Source organism: Gopherus flavomarginatus, chromosome 8 (genome assembly GCF_025201925.1).
Source record: "Gopherus flavomarginatus isolate rGopFla2 chromosome 8, rGopFla2.mat.asm, whole genome shotgun sequence".
Taxonomy (NCBI): Eukaryota; Metazoa; Chordata; order Testudines; family Testudinidae; genus Gopherus; species Gopherus flavomarginatus.
Window position 1 is genome coordinate 40,731,515 of NC_066624.1, and position 21,525 is coordinate 40,753,039.

The following is a 21,525-nucleotide window of genomic DNA, read 5'->3' on the forward strand; positions in this document are numbered from 1 at the left end:
TGAGTGCTCCTGGCTGGCCTCAGGTGAGGTCGGCCGGGGGCGCCTGGGTAAAAATACGAATGACTCCTGGTTATTCCCGGCAGATGGTACAGAATGGCTGGTAACTGTCCTCATCATAGCAACTGGGGGCTGAACTCCATCAACCTCCCCCCCCCCTTCATGTCTAAAGAAAAGATTCTGTACTGCCTGGAATATCATAGCAGCTGGAGGCTGCCTCCCCCTCATTTTATCTCACTAAAAAGTCAGTGTTTCTTAATCCTGCATTCTTTATTACTTCATCACACAAATGGGGGGGGACACTGCCACGGTAGCTCAAGAAGGTTTGGGGAGGAGGGAAGCAACGGATGAGGTTGTTGCAGGGACACTCCCTAGAATGGCATGCAGCTATCATTTCTGCAGGATCTGACATGGAGCGGCTGTGCTCTCTGGTTCTCTGATACACTGGTTCTCTAGTACACTTGCCCCATATTCTAGGCAGGACTGACTCTATTTTTAGATACAACATAAAGGAGGGAATGACCCAGGGAGTCATTCCCATTTTTGTCTTTGCGCCCCTGGCTGACCTCAGCGAAGGTCGGCCAGGAGCACCCAGGACAGCAGCAGACGGTACAGAACGACTGGTAACCGTCTCTGCTATCTTGCAAAGGCAAATGAATGCTGCTGTGTAGCGCTGCAGTACCACCTCTGTCAGCGGCATCCAGTACACATACGGTGACAGTGAGAAAAGGCAAAACGGGCTCCATGGTTGCCATGCTATGGCGTCTGCCAGGGCAATCCAGGGAAAAAGGGTGCGAAATGATTGTCTGCCATTGCTTTCACGGAGGAAGGAATGAGTGATGACATTTACCCAGAATCACCTGCGACACTGTTTTTCCACCATCATGCATTGGGATCTCAGCCCAGAATTCCAATGGGTGGGGGCAACTGCAGGAACTATGGGGTAGCTACGGGATAGCTACCCACAGTGCAACGCTCCAGAAATCGAAGCAAGCCTCGGTACATGGACGCACATCACCAAATTATTGTGCTTTGTGTGGCCGTGTGCACTCGACTTTATACAATCTGTTTTACAAAACCGGTTTGTGTAAAATCGGAATAATCCTGTAGTGTAGACGTACCCTGAGTCAGCATTCCTCAGCAGAGAGGAGCAGCTCTGGAATGTGAATGGCTGTCTGACCCCTGGGGTGTTCTTACCTTTCTTCTGTATGTGCAAGGAGGAGGGGAAGGGAGAGAAGGGAAAAAAACCCTCCACCAAACCGGAGACTGAGGGGTGAGGGAGAAGAGGGAGACTGGAGCTGGCAGCTTGGAAAGAGCCAGTGGCTTAGTGATGTGGAGGGAATGGCAGTAATGTAAGGGGATCCCAAAGGGATCCTGAAAGGACGGTCACGCTCGGAAAGCCTTCCAGCAGGCTCAGGTGCTGTGTCTGCTCCAGGAGGGGGTGAATGGGAGGCGCAGCACTGAACAGGGCCTGTCACGCAGCTGGGCTCCCAGGGCTGCCTCTTTGATGAAAAAAATGGGACAATAAATAAAAAAAAACCTAGAGCAATAGATGGAGAGCCAGAGACCAGCCAGCCAACATGGCCTCTCCACATCTCTTCCATGGCAACCAGGTGAAGGGACCCTGGCAGGGGATTTGGAGAAGGGAAGCCCCCTATCTAGAGAGAGCCCAGGACACATGCTTCTCCTCCCATTATTGTGATAGACGTGCCAGTGTCTTCCAGCTGAGTGAGACTTAACCCAGCTGCTCCCACTTGGGCCAGAAGGAGCTGTTCCCTCAGCTGCCTGTTGCCTACGGAGTACTTCAGTTCCACGTGGTGGGGCTGGGGCACCGTGCATGCCAGGCACAGACAAGTCACAGCAAGTCTAGCCATGGCAGCCAAGTTTAGCTAGAGCCAGGCTGCTGCGGCTCATGTAACTGTGTGTGTCTTTGCAAGAGCATAGTGTCCCAGGGAGTTAAATGAGCCGGGTGTGGGATCACTCCCAAATCAAGGTAATCCTAGACAATACAAGCCATGTAGCAATCCCACGCAATGTCCTGCTACCATCTGGCATCTGTAACACAAATGCTAGGCTTCAGTGGAACCTGGCTTTGGCCCTGATGGCAAAGTTTTAAAGGGTAAAGCAGAAATGCAATGGTAGTACCCACAGAAACACACAACCGCTGCATCCGCAGAATCCCAGAATTTGAGCATGCAGGTTGAGTAACTGTGCATGGAGACTAGGCACTAAGGTATAGTTCAGGGGACTCAGACATGTAATTAGGCTCATGGTTAATGTACTTCATCAGGGCATATCCCCATTGGGGTGCTGTGTGCCCCAAGGAAGTGAGGAGGGATCAGCCTCTGCCCCCCTCGTTAGTCCAGAGAACGGAATTCTGCCTCGCCATTGTTTGGGCCATGCAACCCTCACCTCCCACTACATACCCATGTAAGAACTCAGTGGACTCTCCTGGCCCTGAGTGAATGCATGCTGCTGAAAAGGTGCTGAACTGAGAACTCTAGCCACCTCATCTGTACTAGGAAATGTACAGACACATTTCCACCAGTGGGGTAGCTGCAGCATAGAGAGGGTACCACTGTGCCCTCCTACCTGGTTGAAAACAAGGAGGTCAAAATGCCCATCACTGTGTCTGCAGCGCAGCTCCCGCTGTGGATAGCAGTGCCGGAGAGCTGCACTGCTGTAGAAAATCACATAGACTGCGAGCATCCCCATAGCTACAAGCTCTTCTGTTTATCCTCCGCACCAGCCCAGCACAGGCAGCAGGGTGACTGTAGGGCACACTGTCCCACTAATGCTGACCTGGGGAGACCAGCCCAAGGGTGCAAGGTGTGTTCAGTCCCCAGGCTCTCACCTCTTTGCAGAGACTACTGACAGAGGACAGTGGGTGTTCATTTTGTTGGGGATGCCCATTCCCTTGGGAATCAACTCATAGCCTGGGGGACCCGTTGACTTGTGAGAGTGTGCAGAGTGGGAGCTTTGGGAAGCTATGATGTCAGCATGGCTGGAGGATAAACCCCAGAACACAGGGATCTTGACTGATGCCCTGCGGGGTCCCTACTTGATGCCTTGTGAGAATGTCAGTGTAGGGAGTCAGGAATCCAGAGCCTGTGGATTACTGCACACATTGAATCAGTCTGGTTACTCTGCTCAGAAAGGATGGTGTCACCCTCAGTTATGATGTTATCCATGTCTGAAGGGGAGGCTTCCACTGTAATCTTTTCTAATAGGTTTGTAGCCTTGCAACCCTCATTGAACAGATCGATACCTATAGTTCTAGCATCCATCCATGTCTGGACATTTTGTCATCCATCTATCATCTGTTAATATTAGGAAGATACAGTGTGCTGGATAGAGCTCATGGGGTCCCTGCTTCCTCCGTGGGATACAGCATCTATCAAACATAGTACATGATTGGCATGCATGGCTTCTTTCCTCTGTGATACAGTCTCTCTTGCATGCTGTAGGGTAACTTATCAGTGCCTTCCCTGGTGGCATGGGCTCTGGTTTGGTGCACTCTCCTTCAGATATAATAAGGTACCTGTTATGTGCATTGCACTCTGTTAGCAGCTCCCAGAGAGCACGCTTGGTTCTCAAAGTCTCCCCTCCCTGTGCTTTGGAGCTGCAGCCCATTAATATGTCAGTGTCAGTGTCACCTTTTCTCCTGAAGAGAACTCTGACCTCTGACTATTGAATGCCTGCCTGGCTCTTTCACTTCTGTCCAGCAATCACACACATCACTCAGCAGAGATTGGCACTGGGCTAGGAGAGGAAAGGAAGATACTGAGAAATGGAGTGAGAAAGATGTATGGGAAAGAGGAGGAAGAGAGAAAAATCAAAATGGAGAAAGTGAAGGAGATGGGCAGGGGGTTGGGGGGAACAGAAAGAGAGAGAGGAGGAGTGACAGGGAAAGAGAGCCAGAGATGGGGAGAGTCCATGAGAAGCACTAAATACTAGGTGGACTGCAGTGCTTTGTAAAAGATAATGGGGGTTATCTAGAAATACAGATTCATGGCATTGCACAGTAATGTCTGGCTGTGAGTTGGAGGGAAAGGAAGCACACAGGAGCAGCCAGGGAACCTGGGAAAGAACTGGCTTGAATATTTGCTCTTCCACTTCCCAGAAAGCTCTCTGTAGCTCACCAGTGCTAGATGACTGGTTTGTAAAACCAGTAGGGAAATAGCATGCTGATTCAGAAAGTTAATACCTTATGTTTTAACCCCCAGATCCTCTCATTCCAGCCTAGATCAGGTCACAAAAGCCATGAGTTTTATTTACTCTCACTGTGGTCCATACTGATCATTTGCCCTCTAATGGGGTACTGGCCTTTAAAGCCAGGGGAGATCAGTTTGGGTGTGTGTGGGGGAGCAGTTACCCCAGGTATCCAGGGTAAGCAGATGAAGAATAGAAAAGTAATTAGAGCAGTCATTTGGAGAGAGGAAAATGGTCTCGGGAAGCAGTTAGTGTTGGGGAAGGGGAATATATTGTTCCTTTAAGGGCCTGGGACTAGGAGCCTTATAGACTGAGTGAGGCCAGGGTCCCATCTCTCTCAGCTGATGCAGACAGGTGTTTGAGGTTATTAAACCCACCTGGGGAGAATCAAGAATCTGATTAGTGTCTGGGCTGGTGACTTAAGAGAAGGCTCCAAGTTTAGTCAAGGAGAAGCTGTTGAAAAAGCCTGGAGGGAGGGATGAATGAGTTTGATGTGCAAAGTTTCTAGGAGGACTGTGAAATCCTGGACTTGAGAGAGCATGCAGGCTGGGAAGGTCAGGAGTGAAAACTCTCCGTTCCCAGGAAGGAAGGCTGTGAAACCTCTGAACCTCAGGGCAGAGTCTGTAGGCTCTTAAGGCAGGGCTGAAAGCAAACCTCACAGCCCTAAGATGGAGGCTGTGCAGTCCTTGAATCTGAGTGGAGAGTTGACAGTCCAGGACTGGTAATGCACAGGCCCAAGAAGATGGATTGGGAAAGACCCTGAATTAAAAAGGGGAGATGGTTAATCTGAATAAATTAGCACTGATAATGGGGGAATAATGTTCTTAAAGATGCGGTGTAAATTATTTATTCTTGGAACTCAGAAGGAAACTGAGGCCAGGTGCCTTCCGGGCTGTCCCAGGCCGCAAGGGGGTGCTCTGGGGCATCACCTGTCTATGAATTCTCTTCACTAGTCCACCATGTAGTTCTTTGGAACTCAGTGTATATCACAGAGGGGTATTCTGTTTAAGGGCTGAGGTGCAGAGTCCTGAGGGGAGCCCAGACTAGGAAAGCCAGGGTCAGAACTGAGGTGTATTGGCAGAGCTAGTGAGGGGTTCTAGGACTGGGACAGCAGAAGGTACTGCTGGTGACCTGAGGAGCATTGCCATGACTGGGGAGGAATAGCAGAACCGATTGTTCAATAATAATAAAAATGGGCACCATGCTGATTTGTTCTGCTCCTTCACTCTTACAGTGGAATGCGGGGCCAGACTGTTGAGGGGTGTTTCATTGCAAGTGTGTGGAGTTCCTGGGGAAAGGCCCTCTGAAGATATTGCTGAGCATTCTGAGAGATGGGGGAGGAATTTAGCAATCCTTAAAAAAGCCTGTTTGTTAACCAAACTCCTGGCACATTCAGGGGTGAAGTCAGAAAGCAGTATCAGTATGTGGATTTTGATTAAAACACAGGACTAAGGGTCAGGAGGCCTGGGTTCTACCCCAGCTTTGTGGCCTTCGGCCACACTTAGGCCTAAATTTCCTGCAAGTGTCTAGTAGTTATGGGTACCTCAGCTCTTGGGTGCCCTACATGAGCCTAGTTTTTAGAGGCACTGAGTGTTCACAGCTGCAGTTGAAGTCTGGCAGGAGAGAGGCTGGCAGAATGCCTCCCTGACCTTCCCAGCATGGGTCCCCTTCAGCTAGCTGCTCCACAAAGCAGCCCCACCACAGGGGTAGCTTGGGCTTCCTACATCCCTCAGGAGAGAGGTTGCCCCCTCAGAAGCTGCAGGAGTCTGGCTGCCCTAAGTGCAAATCCACAGGGTAGGGTGCCTCCTGTACCGTCTCTTCACTGCTTTATAGGGATTTCCTACAGTGACTTATGGGGCACTTCATATTTATGAAATGGTTTTTAGCCATTAATTTTGCCAGCAGTAATTTATTCTGAAACTTCAGTTCAACCTCTGTAGCCTACCCCCTACCTTAGCCCCACCCCATTCCTTGTCCTACTTTAACCACACCCACTCAGTTTATCATAGCTCCACCCCACTCTCTGATGTGTCTTAGCCCCACCCACTCCATAGCATTGCATAGCAGAGCAATAGATTAGGAATCAAGACTGTTTGTACAGATATTCTCCATGTAAAGAGAAAGCAATGGTGTGCCAGCACTCCATCATCAGTGTTATGGCAACTTGGGCTACCATAATCTCCTTGCTTCTTAAATATGGCACCATTGCGGATAAGCTGACCACCATATAAGCTTCAGGAGAAAGAACCAATTTTCACAAACCCATCTTGTATCCTGACAAGGGCAGCTGAATTGCAGGATGCAAAAAATCCTGAATTGAGAGCGAGATGGAATGAGCCAAACCCTGTCCCCTCCAGCCCAATCAGCATTTCACAAGATGATGAGAGGAGGCTGCTCACACAGAGGGTCATGAGATCACAACACTCATTCCAGGCTGCTCTGAAGCTGAAGCAAGATGGTTGGGAAGAGCAAACAGCCGCTCTGTATAGGCATTGTCTAGTTACTATGCCTACCATCTAGGGCTGTTCTTATAAGGTGACAGAGTCGTGGTGGAATGGGCTGAGGGATTTAGCAGCAATTATTTGCACAGTAATCAAGCCCCCCCATTTGCCCTGTCTTGATGTTTTCTCATGGAAATTCAAGCTCCATTCACTTGGCTGAGATTTGGCCTATTTTCAGACACCCAAGGAGGGCTTGCTACACATGCGGGATCATTTCATTATTTTGGGCTCTTAGCTGGATTTAGTGCTGGACTGACAGCCCTAGAGAGCAAAGTCCTCTGCTAATCCCCAGAACAAGTGCAGCATGGGCGATGGCAGTGCAAGCTACTCCCCGCCATCCTGTCAACATGCCCCAACCCTGACAGACAGGTCAGCTCCATGGGGAACAAGATCTCAGCCTCCCTGCCTCATTATATAGTCAGCCTCTCTGCTAAGCCATAAGGCTGTTAATGTCTCCTTCTCATTGTGCTTTTCAAGACATGCTTCCTTAGAACTTCAATGAGCCCCCAATTCACTTCATATAGTGAATCTAGGGGTAATGGCTTTCAGTCATTGCCAAGCTAGCCTGACTTTAAACCCCTGGCTTAGAGGTGAAAGTTACCATCTTCCCTTAACAATCCTTCTGCTTTTTAAAAGAATAAATGAAGTGAAAGTGGCTTCCACTGCCTGCTTCTTTGCGACAAACATTGGCCGAGCCAGCCAGAAATCCCCTCCCTGCCTCATGCAGGTTTACCCCGGGATATATTTTCTTTAAGTTTATGTATATATCGATACATATAATTTCCTCTTTTTTGGTGGCTAAAAGGCAGTGCTGTATAAGAGAGAGAGAGAGAATTATGATCCAGTGGGCAGTGAGAGTCAGGAGACCCGTCATCTATTCCTAGCTCTGCCACTGACCCACCGGGTGACCTTGGCGAAGTCACTTCTATCTGTGCCTCTGTTTCCCTTTCTACCCGAAGTGTATCTTGTCTATTTTGATTGTAAGCACTGCAAGGACTGTCTCTTACTAATTGTTTGTGCAGCATCCAGAACAATGGGGCCTTGATCATGATTGGGGCCCTTATGTGCTATTGCAAGACACGTAATAATAATTATACACCCAAACCTGGAACAGATTCCCTTCTAGGGGTCCAACCACTAAAGGTGGCAGGTGAAGCTTGATGTGGCAGCACTCCATCAACACTGTGGTGATGAGAGCCATAGACATGACCATTAATATGATTGATGAATGAATCTGGGGTATACACAAACTGTAGCCTGATCCCCAACAGTTTTGGGGTCTTCATAGAATCACAGAAATGCAGGGCTGGAAGGGACCTCGGGAAGTCATCAAGTCCAGCCCCCTGCACTGAGGCTGGACCAAATAAACCTAGACTAGTCCTGACAGGTGTTTGTCCAACCTCCTTCACAAAAGCCTCCAATGACAGAGATGCCACAACCTCCCTTTGGAAGCCTATTTCAGAACTTAACTAACCTTATAATTAGAAAGTTTTCCTAATATCTAACCTAAATCTCCCTAGTTGTCAATTAAGCTCATTACATTTTGTCCTATCTTCAGTGGACATGGAGAAAAATGGATCACCATCCCCATAGGGAAAGAGCTCAGTGGTTTGAGCATTCGCCTGCTAAACCCATGGTTATGAGCTTAGTCCTTTAGGGGTCCATATAGGGATCTGCAGCAAAAATCTGTTTTGGGATTAGTCATGCTCTGAGCAGGGGGTTGGACTAGATGACCTCTAGAGGTCCCTCCTAACCTGATATTCTATGATTCTTTAAAACAGCCCTTAACTTATTTGGAGACTGTTGCCAGGTCCCCACCCAGTCTTCTTTTTTCAAGACTAAATAGGCCCAATTTTGTTTAAACTTATCCCCGTAGATCAAGTTTTCTAAACCTATGATCATTTTTGTTGCTCTCCTCTGGACTCTCTCCAAGTTGTTCACCTCTTTCCCAATGTGCAGCACCCACAACTGGACACAATACTCCAACTGAGGCCTCACCAGTGCTGAATAGAACAGGACAATTACCTCCCATGTCTTACAACACTCCTGTTATTATACTCCAGAATATTAGCCTTTTTCTCAAATGCCATCACCTTGTTGACTCATGGAGTTTAAGATCCACTCTAACTGCCAGATCTTTTTCAGCAGTACTACCACCTTGCCAGTTATTCCCCATTTTATAGTTGTGCATTTGATTTTTCCTTCTTAAGTGAAGTACTTTGCACTTGTCTGTATTGAATTTCATCTTGTTGGTTTCAGACCCATTCTCTAATTTTTCAAGATTGTTTTGGATTCTAATCCTGTCCTCCAAAATGCTTGCAACCCCTCCCAGCTTGGTGTCATCTGCAAATTTTACAAGCATACTCTCCACTCCATTATCCAAGTCATTAATGAAAATATTGAATAGTACCAGACCCAGGACTGACCCCGGTCAGACCTCACTTGATACATTCTCCCAGTCTGACAGCAAACCATTCATAACTACTCTTTGAGTACAGACTTTCAACAAGTGCATCACCTTATAGTAATTTCATCTGGACCACATTTCCATAATTAGCTTATGAGACTGTCATGTGGGACTGTGTGAAAAGCCTTACTAAAATCAAGACATATAACATCTACTGCTTTCCTCTCATTCACTATGCCAGTAACCCTGTCAAAGAAGGAAATTAGATTGGTTTGGCATGATTTGTTCTTGACAAATCCATGCTGGCTGTTCCTTATAACTCTGTTGTCCTCTAAATGCTTACAAACTGATTGTTTAATAATTTGTCACAATATCTTTTCAGATATTGAAGTTAGGCTGACTGGTCTATAATTCCCTGGGTCCCTTTGTTCCCCTTTTTAAAGATAGGTACTATGTTTGCCCTTCTCCAATGATCTGGGACCTTACCTGTCTTCCATGAGTTCTTGAAGATAATTGCTGACTGCTCCGAGATTGCTTCAGATAATTCCTTAAGTACCCTAGGACAGTGGTTCTCAAACGTTAGCACCCCGAGGACCCCCATTTTGATTTACAATATTTCATGGACCCCCAGGTCGGCTATAAGGTGCCACAGGACTCTTTGCTGCTTTTACAGATCCAGACTAACACGGCTACCCCTCTGATACTTAATATATTTAAAGAATCTCTTCTTATTGCCTTTTGTGTCCATTGCCAGGTGTAACTGATTTTGTGCCTTAGTCTTTCTGATTTTGTCCCTATATGCTTGTTCTGTTCTTTTGGTCTCCGTAGCAATTCTTTCATATTTCTACTTTTTGTAGGATTCCTTTTGGATGTTCAGGTCATTAAAGAGCTCCTGATGGAGCCATATTGGCCTCTTAGTATTCTTCCTATCTTTCCTTCACATCAGAATAGTTTGCAGTTGTGCCTTTAATGTTGTCTCTTTGAGAAACTGCCAGCTCTCCTGAACTCCTTTATCCCTTAGATTTTCCTCCCACGGGACCTTACTGACCAATTCTACTGATGGAGCCGCTGCCATTCAAAAAAATTTAGCCAACTTTGTATGTCTCCCTGATCTCAGACACACGCCACCACACTGTGACTCTGGTGTTAAGGAGCAGTGGGCAGAATGTGGAGCAGGAAAGAGGTGGCTGAACTGCAACAAGTTCTGTCCTTTGAGTATTGAATCAGTGACAGGTCAAGCCAATTCCTCCCCTTAGAAAGCTCACTCCAGTGCCCTGTAGCTTTACTTTTCCAAAAGAAGGCACAGTTCCTATAACACACCATGTGGGGAATGCAGACCCCTGGGTGCAAAAGCTTTGGAGACATGTCAGGCATCTCAGTGGCAGCAGGAGTGAGACAAGGGACCAAGGTGTCTCCCATGGGACAGCCTGATGGCTGTGTGTTTTCTCTCTCAGGACTACACCATCACCATGTATTTCCAGCAGAGCTGGCGGGACAAACGCCTAGCGTACAGTGACCTTCCTCTGAACCTGACCCTGGACAACCGGGTGGCTGACCAGTTGTGGCTTCCTGACACCTATTTCCTGAATGACAAGAAGTCCTTCCTGCATGGGGTGACAGTGAAGAACCGCATGATTCGGCTCCATCCAGATGGGACAGTGCTGTATGGCTTGAGGTAAGCGTGGGAGGAGTTTTCATTACTTGCATGCTCATGAATGACATTGCTGTCCTATCATCCAACTCTCTGGCCATACACAGACCATCTCTCAAAATCCATCTTTGAAGAAAGCATAGCCAGGCCAAGAAAGACTTGCACAAGAGTTGCTCACTTCTAAGTGGTCCAATATCGCATTTCACACCAGAAGTGGTTGCATTTCAATGGTGGGCAAAGTGATCCCTGAACTGGAGTAGACCAGTATTAGGGGCAGAGGAGTAACTGAGGTTGCATACTGTTTCAGGTTGCTATAGTTCAAGTTGCATAATGTTTCCATTTGAAATGCCCCTTTCAAAAGGGCCTAGTGTGGCCTAGAAGATAGAGCACTGGGATGGGACTCAGGAGAGCAGGGTCTTATTCACAGGTCTGCCGTTAGCCTGATGGGTGACCTGAGGCAAGTCACATCCCTGTCCTGTGCCTCAGTTTCCCCATCTGTCAAATGAGGATAATGATACCCACCTCCTCTGCAAAGTTATTTGAGTTCTACTGATAAAAAGCACTATCTAACAGCTCAGTATTTCAATAATACGTTAATTATAACTTTCTGCAAGTTTGGGTAATAGAGATGAAATTTTCCAGGTCTCCTTTCTGCCCAGAGGTGAATATTGATGGAAAGTTTGAACCAAATCAGATCAAGTTATATGAGACAGTATAAATATATACTTTCCCCAGTATAAAATAAATAACTTCTTGCAGCTTTTTCTTTTCTGGCTGACACTAGTGCCAGGATGGTTGGGGTTAGAAAGTTTGATATTTAGCAAGGAAATAGTGCCCAAGTTTACACACAGCTCTTAGACCTGCCGCCAACAGTCACAAATAAATGAGAGAGCTGCACTGGACTTACTTCCCAGCCCAGCAAAGGGGAAGGAGATATCTCCATTTGGAATGAACTGCACCAATCTTTACCATACACAGAACCAGCTCCTTTGATGCTGCATGTTTTGGGGGAATTTCCATTTCATACATTCTACAATGATTCCTTTCTACTTAACTGCTGGGGCTGCAGCTGAAAAGAGCTCAGAACTACCCTGGACAGGCCATCTTCAGGGGTGAGACAAGGGGCCTGGTATTTGGGCTAAGGAGGAAGAGGATGACTGAGGTATTTGCCCCTGTTACCTACAGGCTCCTGTTAAGATCTGTGTTTAAATAAAACACTGTCTGGTGGGTTGCTTGGAGTCTGCTCCCTTGATGGCTGAGCACAATGGAACCCATCACAAAAGTCATGAGAGATTCAGAGTCTGCAAGTCCTGTTGCATTCAGTGGAAGTATCCGATGTTCATTGCAGGCCAGACGTCTTAATGTGATGAAACTGCAGTCTTCTGAGAGACACTTTAAAAAGTCCTTCCATCGTGTGCACAGAGGTTTGAGGCAACATTTTCTCAGGGGCCTTTCATTTTGCACCTGTGTTTTTGCTGACATCAATAACTGCAAGGTGCAATTTTGCGGTGACAAATAATTTCTAGCACATTAAGTAGTATGTGGACACCTGACCGGCAAGTGCAGTTGGGCAGCTAAATACTGAAGTGTTATGCTTGCAATTATTTAGATCCACAAAACTGCACCCTCAGTTATATGCATCTGCAAAAACATAGGAGCAAAATCGCAGATTTCTTCTGAACATCAGGTCCTTTCTGTATTTTGATGCCAGATCTATTGGGTTCTGTAGCATGTGAGAGTTTCACTGAAAGGGAAGTCTTTCAAACTGAGCTTCCAGAGTGGAGAAAATTGATACAGTGCTAAGCAAGGTGATTTTTGTTTCTGTCTTGTGTTTTTCATAGTTTTTCTGGTCTTTTTTACTAGTACCATAGCAATGTTTGTTTCTTCACATGCCACCTTCCTTCCAGTCCCATCCTCTCCTTCAAGTTGATCTTGCAGTGAAGCTACTCCCTCTTGCTGTGGCATCTCAGTCATTTTCTTTGCAACAGACTGTGATGTTGGAAATGCAGGGGCATTCAGAAAGTTACAAATCAAGGGCTTTAAGCACACACTTAAGTACTTTGCTGTACCAGGGCCAGAAGCTCAGCACCTTGCAGGATAGAGCCCCTAGGGTCCATTTAGGCCCCACTGAAGTCAATGGGTACTTTGCTGTTAACATCAATGAGAACAAGATCGAGCTTTGAGTAATTTGTTTTCATGGACAAATGAGGCCTTTTTCTTCTTCCCCTTTGCTCTGTTAAGACAGTCCCTCTGTTGGGGAGAAGTACATATGCTTGTTTTTGATAGAATTAGCAGATAAGTGGATGAAGGGAATGCAGCAGATGTAATATTGCTTCATCTTGGGGATGTGTTTGATACACAACATCTGATGAAAGATTACTCCACAACTAATTCGTATTGGCTTGGACTGAGAGCTAGTTGGAGGACCATAAACAAATGGGACCTCTAATCTATAGTGCCAGGAATCCTGGAGGAGTCATACACCAGGGCAGGAAATAACCAGACCTGATTCCATTTATAGTAAAAAATGCAAATATGTAGGGAGGGTAACCCAGAGCTCCGGGGCGAGGAGCCTGGGGAGTTGTGGTGCAGGAAGAGACATGGGGATGGCATCTCTAATACCCATGGTTCCATGGAAAAGGAAAAAGCCAAAATAACATGGCTGGAACCTGGGGCAGATCTCCTGCAAATGTCAGACCCTTTATGAGCTACTGTGAAAAAGGCCCTTGCCCTTGGGGTTCAAGATCATTGGTTAAACTTTGGTTCCCTCAACGAAAGAGTGAGAGATACCAGAAAAATACCATAAACAAAACAGAAGTTTAATCAAGCCACAAGTGCTGAATAGCAACTGCATCTTCATGCTGGGCATTGTGAAGGTCAGTACTATATAAGCTACTTTTCACCATATACAGTAGCTCTGACAACGCTCCTTAGTCCCTACATTTGACCTTGGGCTAGTCCAGTCCCAGGCACTACACAGTGCTGTCAGTGGACTTCAGTCTAGGTCTCTCGCACTCCAAGGATTTAAAACTTGCTTTCTCCCCCACAATTTTGTCAACTCACCTCAATCCTGATCTGCATCACCCCCTTGCTATTCCATTTCCAGATCCCTGTAACGTCCCTCAATCCTGAGAAGTGGTTGCTGGTCATGTGGCAACTTTGTAATGGAACAAAGAGGCTGAGTAGAAAACAAACTCTTTCAGCTTTTTGGCTGAAGGGTTTGGGGCTGTGCACTCCAGCCACGAATAGCAGCTTGTCTTAACTTGCTGCAGCACCATAGTAAGGGAAGAACAGGAATTCACCAAGAATTTGTAAACCATTCAAGGTCTTCAGAAGTTGTGTTCACTGCCAGGCAGAAAGTGATGTTTGCCAGCATATTTTTCTGAGAGACTTTGAAAGGTTAAATGTTTGAGATTTTTCTCATTGAGTAATTAATAATTTTGCCTCTATAAGTCCCCATTAAAGTCAGTAGGAGTCCAAATGGGCACGTCTACACTGCTGCAGGAAGTGAGTTTGTCAGCCTGGACAGACAGACGCATACAAGCGGGGCTCGAGCTAGTGTGCTAAAAACAGCAGTGTGGACATTGTGGCTCGGGCACCAGCTGACCTGACCCCCTGGGTCTGAGCTGGACTGGCTAGCCTGAGTCTCCACCGGAGATGCAAAGTTCATACTGCTATTTTTAACATGCTAGTCGAGGCCTACTAGTGTGACTCATTCTGCCTGGGCGAGGATGTTCATGCCCAGCTGCAGTGCAGACATAACCCTCTGAGGTGAACTCACTCTGTGCTGCTCAGAGTTGTGGGGTTGGTGCCCTCATGGCTCACTGACCCCGTGCCGTTTCAGTTCTGAGCTGGCCCCTGCTCACTTTCCTTCACTTCTGGAGTCTTTGCCTTGATGGACTTTGTCTTTTTTGGCTTCTTGGAAGAATTTAAATCAGTGGCTCTCAAACTTCTCTACTAGTGACCCCTTTCACATAGCAAGCCTCCAAGTGCGACCCCCTCTTATAAATTAAAAACACTCTTAAATATATTTAACACCATTATAAATGCTGAAGGCAAAGCGGGGTTTGGGGTGGAGGCTGACACCTCGTGACTCCCGATGTAATAACCTCACGACCCCCTGAAGGGTCCCAACCCCTAGTTTGAGACAAAACATGATTTTTTTCTTGGTATCGACTGTATGTGTTTTAGGATTTGTACCAGTACCTACCTACTTCATACACTGAAATATATTAGCAAACCAAGAGCTGGCTCCATCTCCACTCACTTGCAGAACCTGGCAATTGTGTACAGTGTTCCCCTCTCTCATTCACAACCATGGACGGACTTTCTGAAGATAAGGCAGAGTTCATGGTGTCACGGTGTCGGGCTTTCCAGTGATGAGGAAAATTTAGGAGGAGAGGGACTTCATTCTATTTGAGAAGACCTCAAAGGAGGGAAATTCCCCCCTGTGCTCACGCGTGTGCAAACACACACACACCACATTAAGAGTCTGCTCCTATTTCTTTTGAAGGCAATGGAAGTTTTGATGACGTGCTTTGCCACTTTACTGTGCCAGCTGATGAGTGTTCTTCCCCTGGCCCCTTTGATGAAGGGACTGAGGGCAGATGGATGATGAGAGGCCAGAAAGGACTTGAATGAATTGAATGGAGAAGTTTGATAGAGGGAGCTGCTGTCATCAAGGGAGGAGCACAAGGCCCAGGGATAATAAGTGAGACAGACAACTAGGAAAAAGCAGGCTGAAGGGAAATCCAAATCCAAAAGCAGGTCCAGCTGGGGCAGTTGTCAGGACCAGGTGCCCGAGAATGCTGGAACTGATCTACAGGCTTCGCAGCATGGGCCCAGCACAGACAGAGACTTGAATATGGCAGGTTTTTAATAGCAGCTCTGAGCTCTTTCCCTCCGTGTCTGCGATCTTATGTAATCACTCTACATAAGACAGAAGAAGCCATTAATAAACAAACAGCAATGAGGAGGATCAGAGAAGGAAACAAAATGGCTGGTATTGTGTCTGAGCTGGAACCCTTAGGCAGGGGGAAAAGACAGATTGTCTTGGGAGAATGGAGTCCCTAGCATGAGATGCGTTAAGATTCAGGAGTCTTGCCAGAGCTACGAGCAAGGTGAGGCAGGATGAAGCCCCCTGGTTCCTCTTAACTCATGATGATAAGCAGAAGTATTAAGAGATTGAATTGGATCTTCACACCCCTTCACATACACACAGCCTAATAATTCTCTGCCTACGTCAGCAATGGGAAAACCCCTAACAGTTCCATTTGATGCTTCCCAGTAGGTAAGATGCTTCTCACAACTGTGTCCAGACCTCTGATCAGGCTGCACATCTTATGAGAACAGTGTTTGGGATCCATTCATGTTGTAACAAATCAGGAGCCAACTCAGAACTTCACTGCTGCCTCATCCTGGCATTTCACGACTACTCAGAGCTTCATGATGGCAACTGCCAAGGCACATGCCTCTACTACTTGTGCTGAAGGAGAATCCCCATTAGCTGCTAGCAGTATGGTGTCTATGACACACAGTCAGCTCTGTTTCCATCCCCTAGAGGGAAGTGGGGACATATGATCAGCCACAGATTTTTATCCAAAGTACTTTGTGTAGTCCTGGGCTAGATTCCTCCTTTAAAAAGATTTCCAGAGTTGTCCTAGTCTCCGTCTCCCACCAAATGAAAGCTGTCTTGTTCACCAGAAATAGCAGCTCTGTGTGACTTCTTCTGCCTGTCAGAGCTGAGCAGAAATGAGTCACATGGAAGGGCAAAATCCTCTTTGGGAGGGATGTGGGGGGAAGAGATTATGATTTCAAGGAAAGTGGGGTGGGGCAAGGGTAGTAGAGGTGATTGTGTCCAAGCTGCAGGGAGCTAGCCAGCGTTTGTGGTCAGTGAGAGGCCACAAAATCAGGCCATTACACTGAACGCTGCGTGCCAGAGGCTGGTGAGTTAATCCCTCTGATTGGCAATGTCTCTACAAATTCCCATCTAAAAGAGAGAAAATTTCACACCAGACAAATTTTGAATTAAAAAATAAATAAATAAATAAATGATACAATCTGGCATCATTCCGATGTCTAATTCTAATGTCAAAGAGAATGTGACATCCTTCTCTTTTGTCCTCCCCCCCCATCTCCCCCCCGCCATTCTCTCCATTTCTCTTTTGTTTTCCTCCTGGAGGCAGTACGGTCTGTCTGTAGCTGTTTACCATGGCATAGTTTGTTCTGTTTCTTCCTCTCCCTTCTCACAGAAGGAGACTTCGCTCCGCCTACTTTCTGTCTTTTAACCTCTCATTCTTCTCCTGCCATCCCTCTCCCATCTCCTTCCCCTCACTGCCTCTCTGGATCCCCCTCGGTTTCTGTCTTCTCTCCCACATTTGCCTCCTGTGCTTTATCATCTGCTTTGTTGTCTCATCTCTCCTCCAACCTCCCCTGTCATTCCTCGCTCTCTCATCTCTCGTGTCCCTCTTCCCATTTTCTCCTTCTTCCATCCCCTCCTTCTTGATTGCTCTCCTAATAAGGGTCAGCCATCCAACAGTCCATATTATATAATGAACAGATATATCTATCTTCCCATGTGGATTTGTTACATGTGCTGTTGGATATACCATTTTAATAGTCACCATAGTGCATGTGATAGATGCTGGACTGATCACCTTGGAGACTAATAGGCTTTATGCACAGAGCAGGTATGACATGGTCAGTGATGGAGCAATCCCTTCACTGACATGCCCCAGAGCTGCTCTGGACCATGTTGGCAGCTCTAGTTTTTGTGATGTAGGCACCAGCTAGACTGAGTCCTACCAGCTTCTGTCACTGACAAGCTGGTTGATGGTCATGGCTTTCAGTCGCTGCCAAATAAGGCATGTCAGCCCTACAGTTCCTTGAACGTGCCACACAATAGAGCCAGCAAAATGGAGGATTGAGCCAAATGAGCTACCTATGTAACCACCTAAGCAGAGACCACGGGCTGCCAAACAGGCCCTAACAGCATCAACACACTTCCAGGGGTGGAGTTCAACCACTTGCCCTCATTGTCTCTGGGCAGCAGAGGGCACATGGCCAGTCTCATCCATGCCATATCTGAGGCACGAAGGCAGCTGTTGTTGACCCTCACCTTTCTCCGTGCCATTACCAACTTTAATCCAGAAGAGGGGTAAGGCAGAATTCTTGGAGTCCAGGTGATACAGATAGAGGGGATCCCAGCATGTGAATGTTCAAAAAGCAGCAGGATCATCACCAGCTTCTGGGGCAGGTTCATCCCTCCACATGCCCCCATTCTATCCCGTGGGTAACATCATAACATGCAAAGGGAGGAGGGCATGTAACCAGGCATGCATGGCACACGGTGCTGGCCAGCCAGTGGGCTGTAGTTTAAGGAGAGGAAGGGGGCAATTTATCTAATTCTCTGGGGCCAATATGTCTCAATCCTGTTTATTGCACAATAATGATCATCCCTAACTGGTGGTTGTATTTGCTCCAAAATGCAAGGAGCCATATCCTGCTCTTAGCTACGCTGCTGTAAATTGTAGTAAACCCAGATTTACGCCTAGAATGGAATTGACCTTTGGAGTGTAACATCCACAGCATACTGTGTCGTGCTCTGGATCTGAAGCCAGCACTGCAGGTGACAGCAGAGTCCTGCTGGGAGACCAGAGGGTCACTTGAAAATCAGGGCAGCCCTCCCCAATAGTCCTTGGTTCGGCAAAGTTAGGACAGAGGCTCTGGGAAAGTTTTAGCCCACAGTGTCCCACAAATGGGGTAGAAAATGTTCATTTAATACATTTTTGCATCTCACACTTTGGCGAAAATTGGAGAATGCATTTGTAGATGCTATTTCCCACAGGTGTGGCATAATATGTACAGTATATTCCATGTGCGGCATAGGGGATGAGTCATGCACATTTCCAACTCATCGGTCCTGGCACATGCCTGCATTAGCCGCTGTGCTGACTCCAAGGTCTGTCTTCAGTAGGGATGGATGCCCCATGGAAATCTCATCTCTGCACCTCTGAGGTGTCTCCTGACCATAGCGAGACTGCTGAGAAGGGATGGGACGGGCATTGCCTCTCCTGTTGGAGGAGCAAAGTTTGACTGCTGCTAAAGCAATAAATGAAATACACAGTCATTTGTGATCAGTTTTAGGCAGCTTATTTTCCCCCTCTGCTGTGTGCAGCATTCAGATTAACAGGTTAATTTTTCCTTCCCACCCTGGCCCTTTCCTCTGACAAAGGGCAGTTACAATGTTGTATCTAGACCCCGTGAGGATATATATAAATTCCCTCCGTCTCTCCAGATCTATTTATAGCATGGCAGGCAGTGGCAAAGGCTCTCCTCAAGGCTTCATCTCCTACAAACAGTCTTCACAGACAGCAGAGAGATAAATTTAGCACACAAGATTTCTTAAAGAGACAGCTGCTCAGCGATGCGCTCTCTCACTCTGAGTGGTCTCTGGCTCAGCTGAGTGCTTTCTCTCCATTTCTTTTCTCTGCCCCCTTCCCCCCGCTTTATCTCTGTGTACCCCCCCACATACACCCTGGCTTTCTATCTCTTCCTTCCTCACTGATTCTTTTGCTTGATCTGACTCTCATTCTTTCTGGCTCTCTATCTCCTCATTCTTTATCACCCTTTCTTTCTCTCCCTTCCTCTCTCCACTTCCCAGGCCACAGGGCTCAGAAGATAACAAAGCTTCGCTGTTAACAGTTCACTGCTTATGCCTGCATCCAAAAATATGTGTTGCTTGATTAATGCCTTCCAGATGGTTAATTGAAAGGGGTGTGAGGGGACCAACCCTTCCCCCTCACCTCCGCTACACACACACACATTGCACAGAAGGGAGATTGCATTCAAAGGAGATTGGGTAGTCAAGTGAGGGGGAGCATAACCAGCATGCCTGAGGGGCAGCACACTATGAGGACAGTGCTGTGTTGCCAGGCTGGGTAACCAGACAGTGATTTGCTCTGTCCCCCCTCAGCTGCCCCTCTGCCATCCAACGCGCATGGCAGCCACATGCAAAGGAGGCAGTGCAGCAGAGTGAACACCTCCCCCCACCAGTCTTTCTTTCACCTGCTGCTTCCCCTCTTTCACACATGACACATGCAGTCCCACTCTCCACAAACATAAAGGCACATATCTCCACATTCACCCCCCCCACACACACACAACACATCGCATACAAACGTGCACAGCCCCATCCACGCACTCTCACACCCCCGCATCAGAGCTGTGTGAGATATGTGTGTGTGTGTGTGTGTGTGTGTGAATACACACACATGCACACATATCTATTGCAACCCAACCCATTTGTGCTATGCCCAATATGTTGACATAATTGGGAGTTGATAGAAAAGGAGACATGCAATTCATTAGAAAAGGAGGTTCAAAGAAGTGAGATTTGGATAATCAGATTCAGTGATAGAAAGATAGATTAGATGGAGGGGTAGGGGTGGTGATAGACAAATGTCATGGTGACTGGGAGAGGCTGGCTGGCTGGCTGGCTGGCTGAATAGACAAATAATCAGATAAATTATTCTCCCTTATGCCCCAATGCAGAGCAATTTAATCAACGCACGTCCTCTTTTATAGGCATGGGTGTCCTCTCTCTCTCTTTCACAGATAGAAATGTTTCTCTTCCTCCCTCATTTTGAAAGCCCTGCCCCTCTCAGTGTCTTTGTCTCTCTCTCATGTATATACAGAGGAAACCGCGCGCCCTCCCCGCTTCTTTAATAAAGATGCAGCCTGGCTGACGTGAGTCACGAAAGACTTAAGCCATGCAGTTGAGGGTGAGCTTCATTCAGTTCCCCCTCCCCACATACTTCCCTCCCCACCATGGCTCTCCCTGGTTACCATAGAAACAGCAGCCCCTCATGCTGCCTGACTTTCATGTCTTCCTTTAATATATTTTTTTCCTTTTCAGAATCACCACCACAGCTGCTTGCATGATGGATCTAAGGAGATACCCTCTGGACCAGCAGAACTGCACGCTAGAAATTGAGAGCTGTGCGTATGCCTCGTGCCTTCCCCTGCCTCCCCTAGGACTAGCATTGCACATGTCATAAGAGGAGGGAAAGCAAGGGGTCCCTGCATGTTGTTTCCCCTTCCAGTCTGTATTGTTTTCCACTGATTGCTGCTGGGGATCTGCCATTCTTCTCTGTCTTTCCCCACTGGTGCAGTACATGCACTCTCCCCTGACTGGGTGCTGTGACTTCCACACTCATTTGTCTCTGTTGTGGCTGGGTTGGGGCATATGGAAGAGTCTGGCTTGGCTTCTCGGTCTCCCTTTTCGAAGGGTGGGAACCACTCAGGTGAACCCCCAACAATGGAGAGTCAGGAAAAAGGATACCAGGGCACCAGCATCAGGGTGAGATTGAAAATCTTACTCACTGTGGCAAGGGTTTTAGAAGCTGCTATTTCACCAGCAGCATTTTCGGCCTACTGAATATTTGCAGGAGGGAAGAGATGAAAATGCACCACAGCATCCTACAGGAATGGTCCAAAGCCACAACTCTCACAATAGTGAAGATGAAGTGTCTGGAGTTTTTCCTTTTTCATATGGAATGTCCCCACTATGTCCACAGTCTGCAATGTCCATGTTGCCTTCGTAATGCTTCATGTGCCGTAATGCTTCATGAGTTCCAGCAATAGTTTTGATTTGGTTAGGGCAAATTGCAGCGCTTAGCATGGTGCATAATGGAATGTAAATTAGGTCCTGATGGAGGCAGTAATGACATGTCATAGCTGGTGTCTCTTAGTATATT

At 47.1% G+C, this 21,525-nt stretch overlaps 1 protein-coding gene across 2 annotated transcripts in view; it reads left to right on the forward strand.

The window, feature by feature from the left end:
- Nucleotides 1-21,525, forward strand: part of LOC127056474 (gamma-aminobutyric acid receptor subunit beta-4) — a 116,989-nt gene that overhangs the window by 51,492 nt on the left and 43,972 nt on the right. For both annotated transcript variants that reach the window (XM_050964351.1, XM_050964350.1), the window contains exons 4-5: nt 10,572-10,792; nt 20,685-20,767. In XM_050964351.1, coding sequence (XP_050820308.1) covers nt 10,572-10,792; nt 20,685-20,767 — 304 coding nt within the window. The remainder of the gene's footprint in view (nt 1-10,571; nt 10,793-20,684; nt 20,768-21,525) is intronic.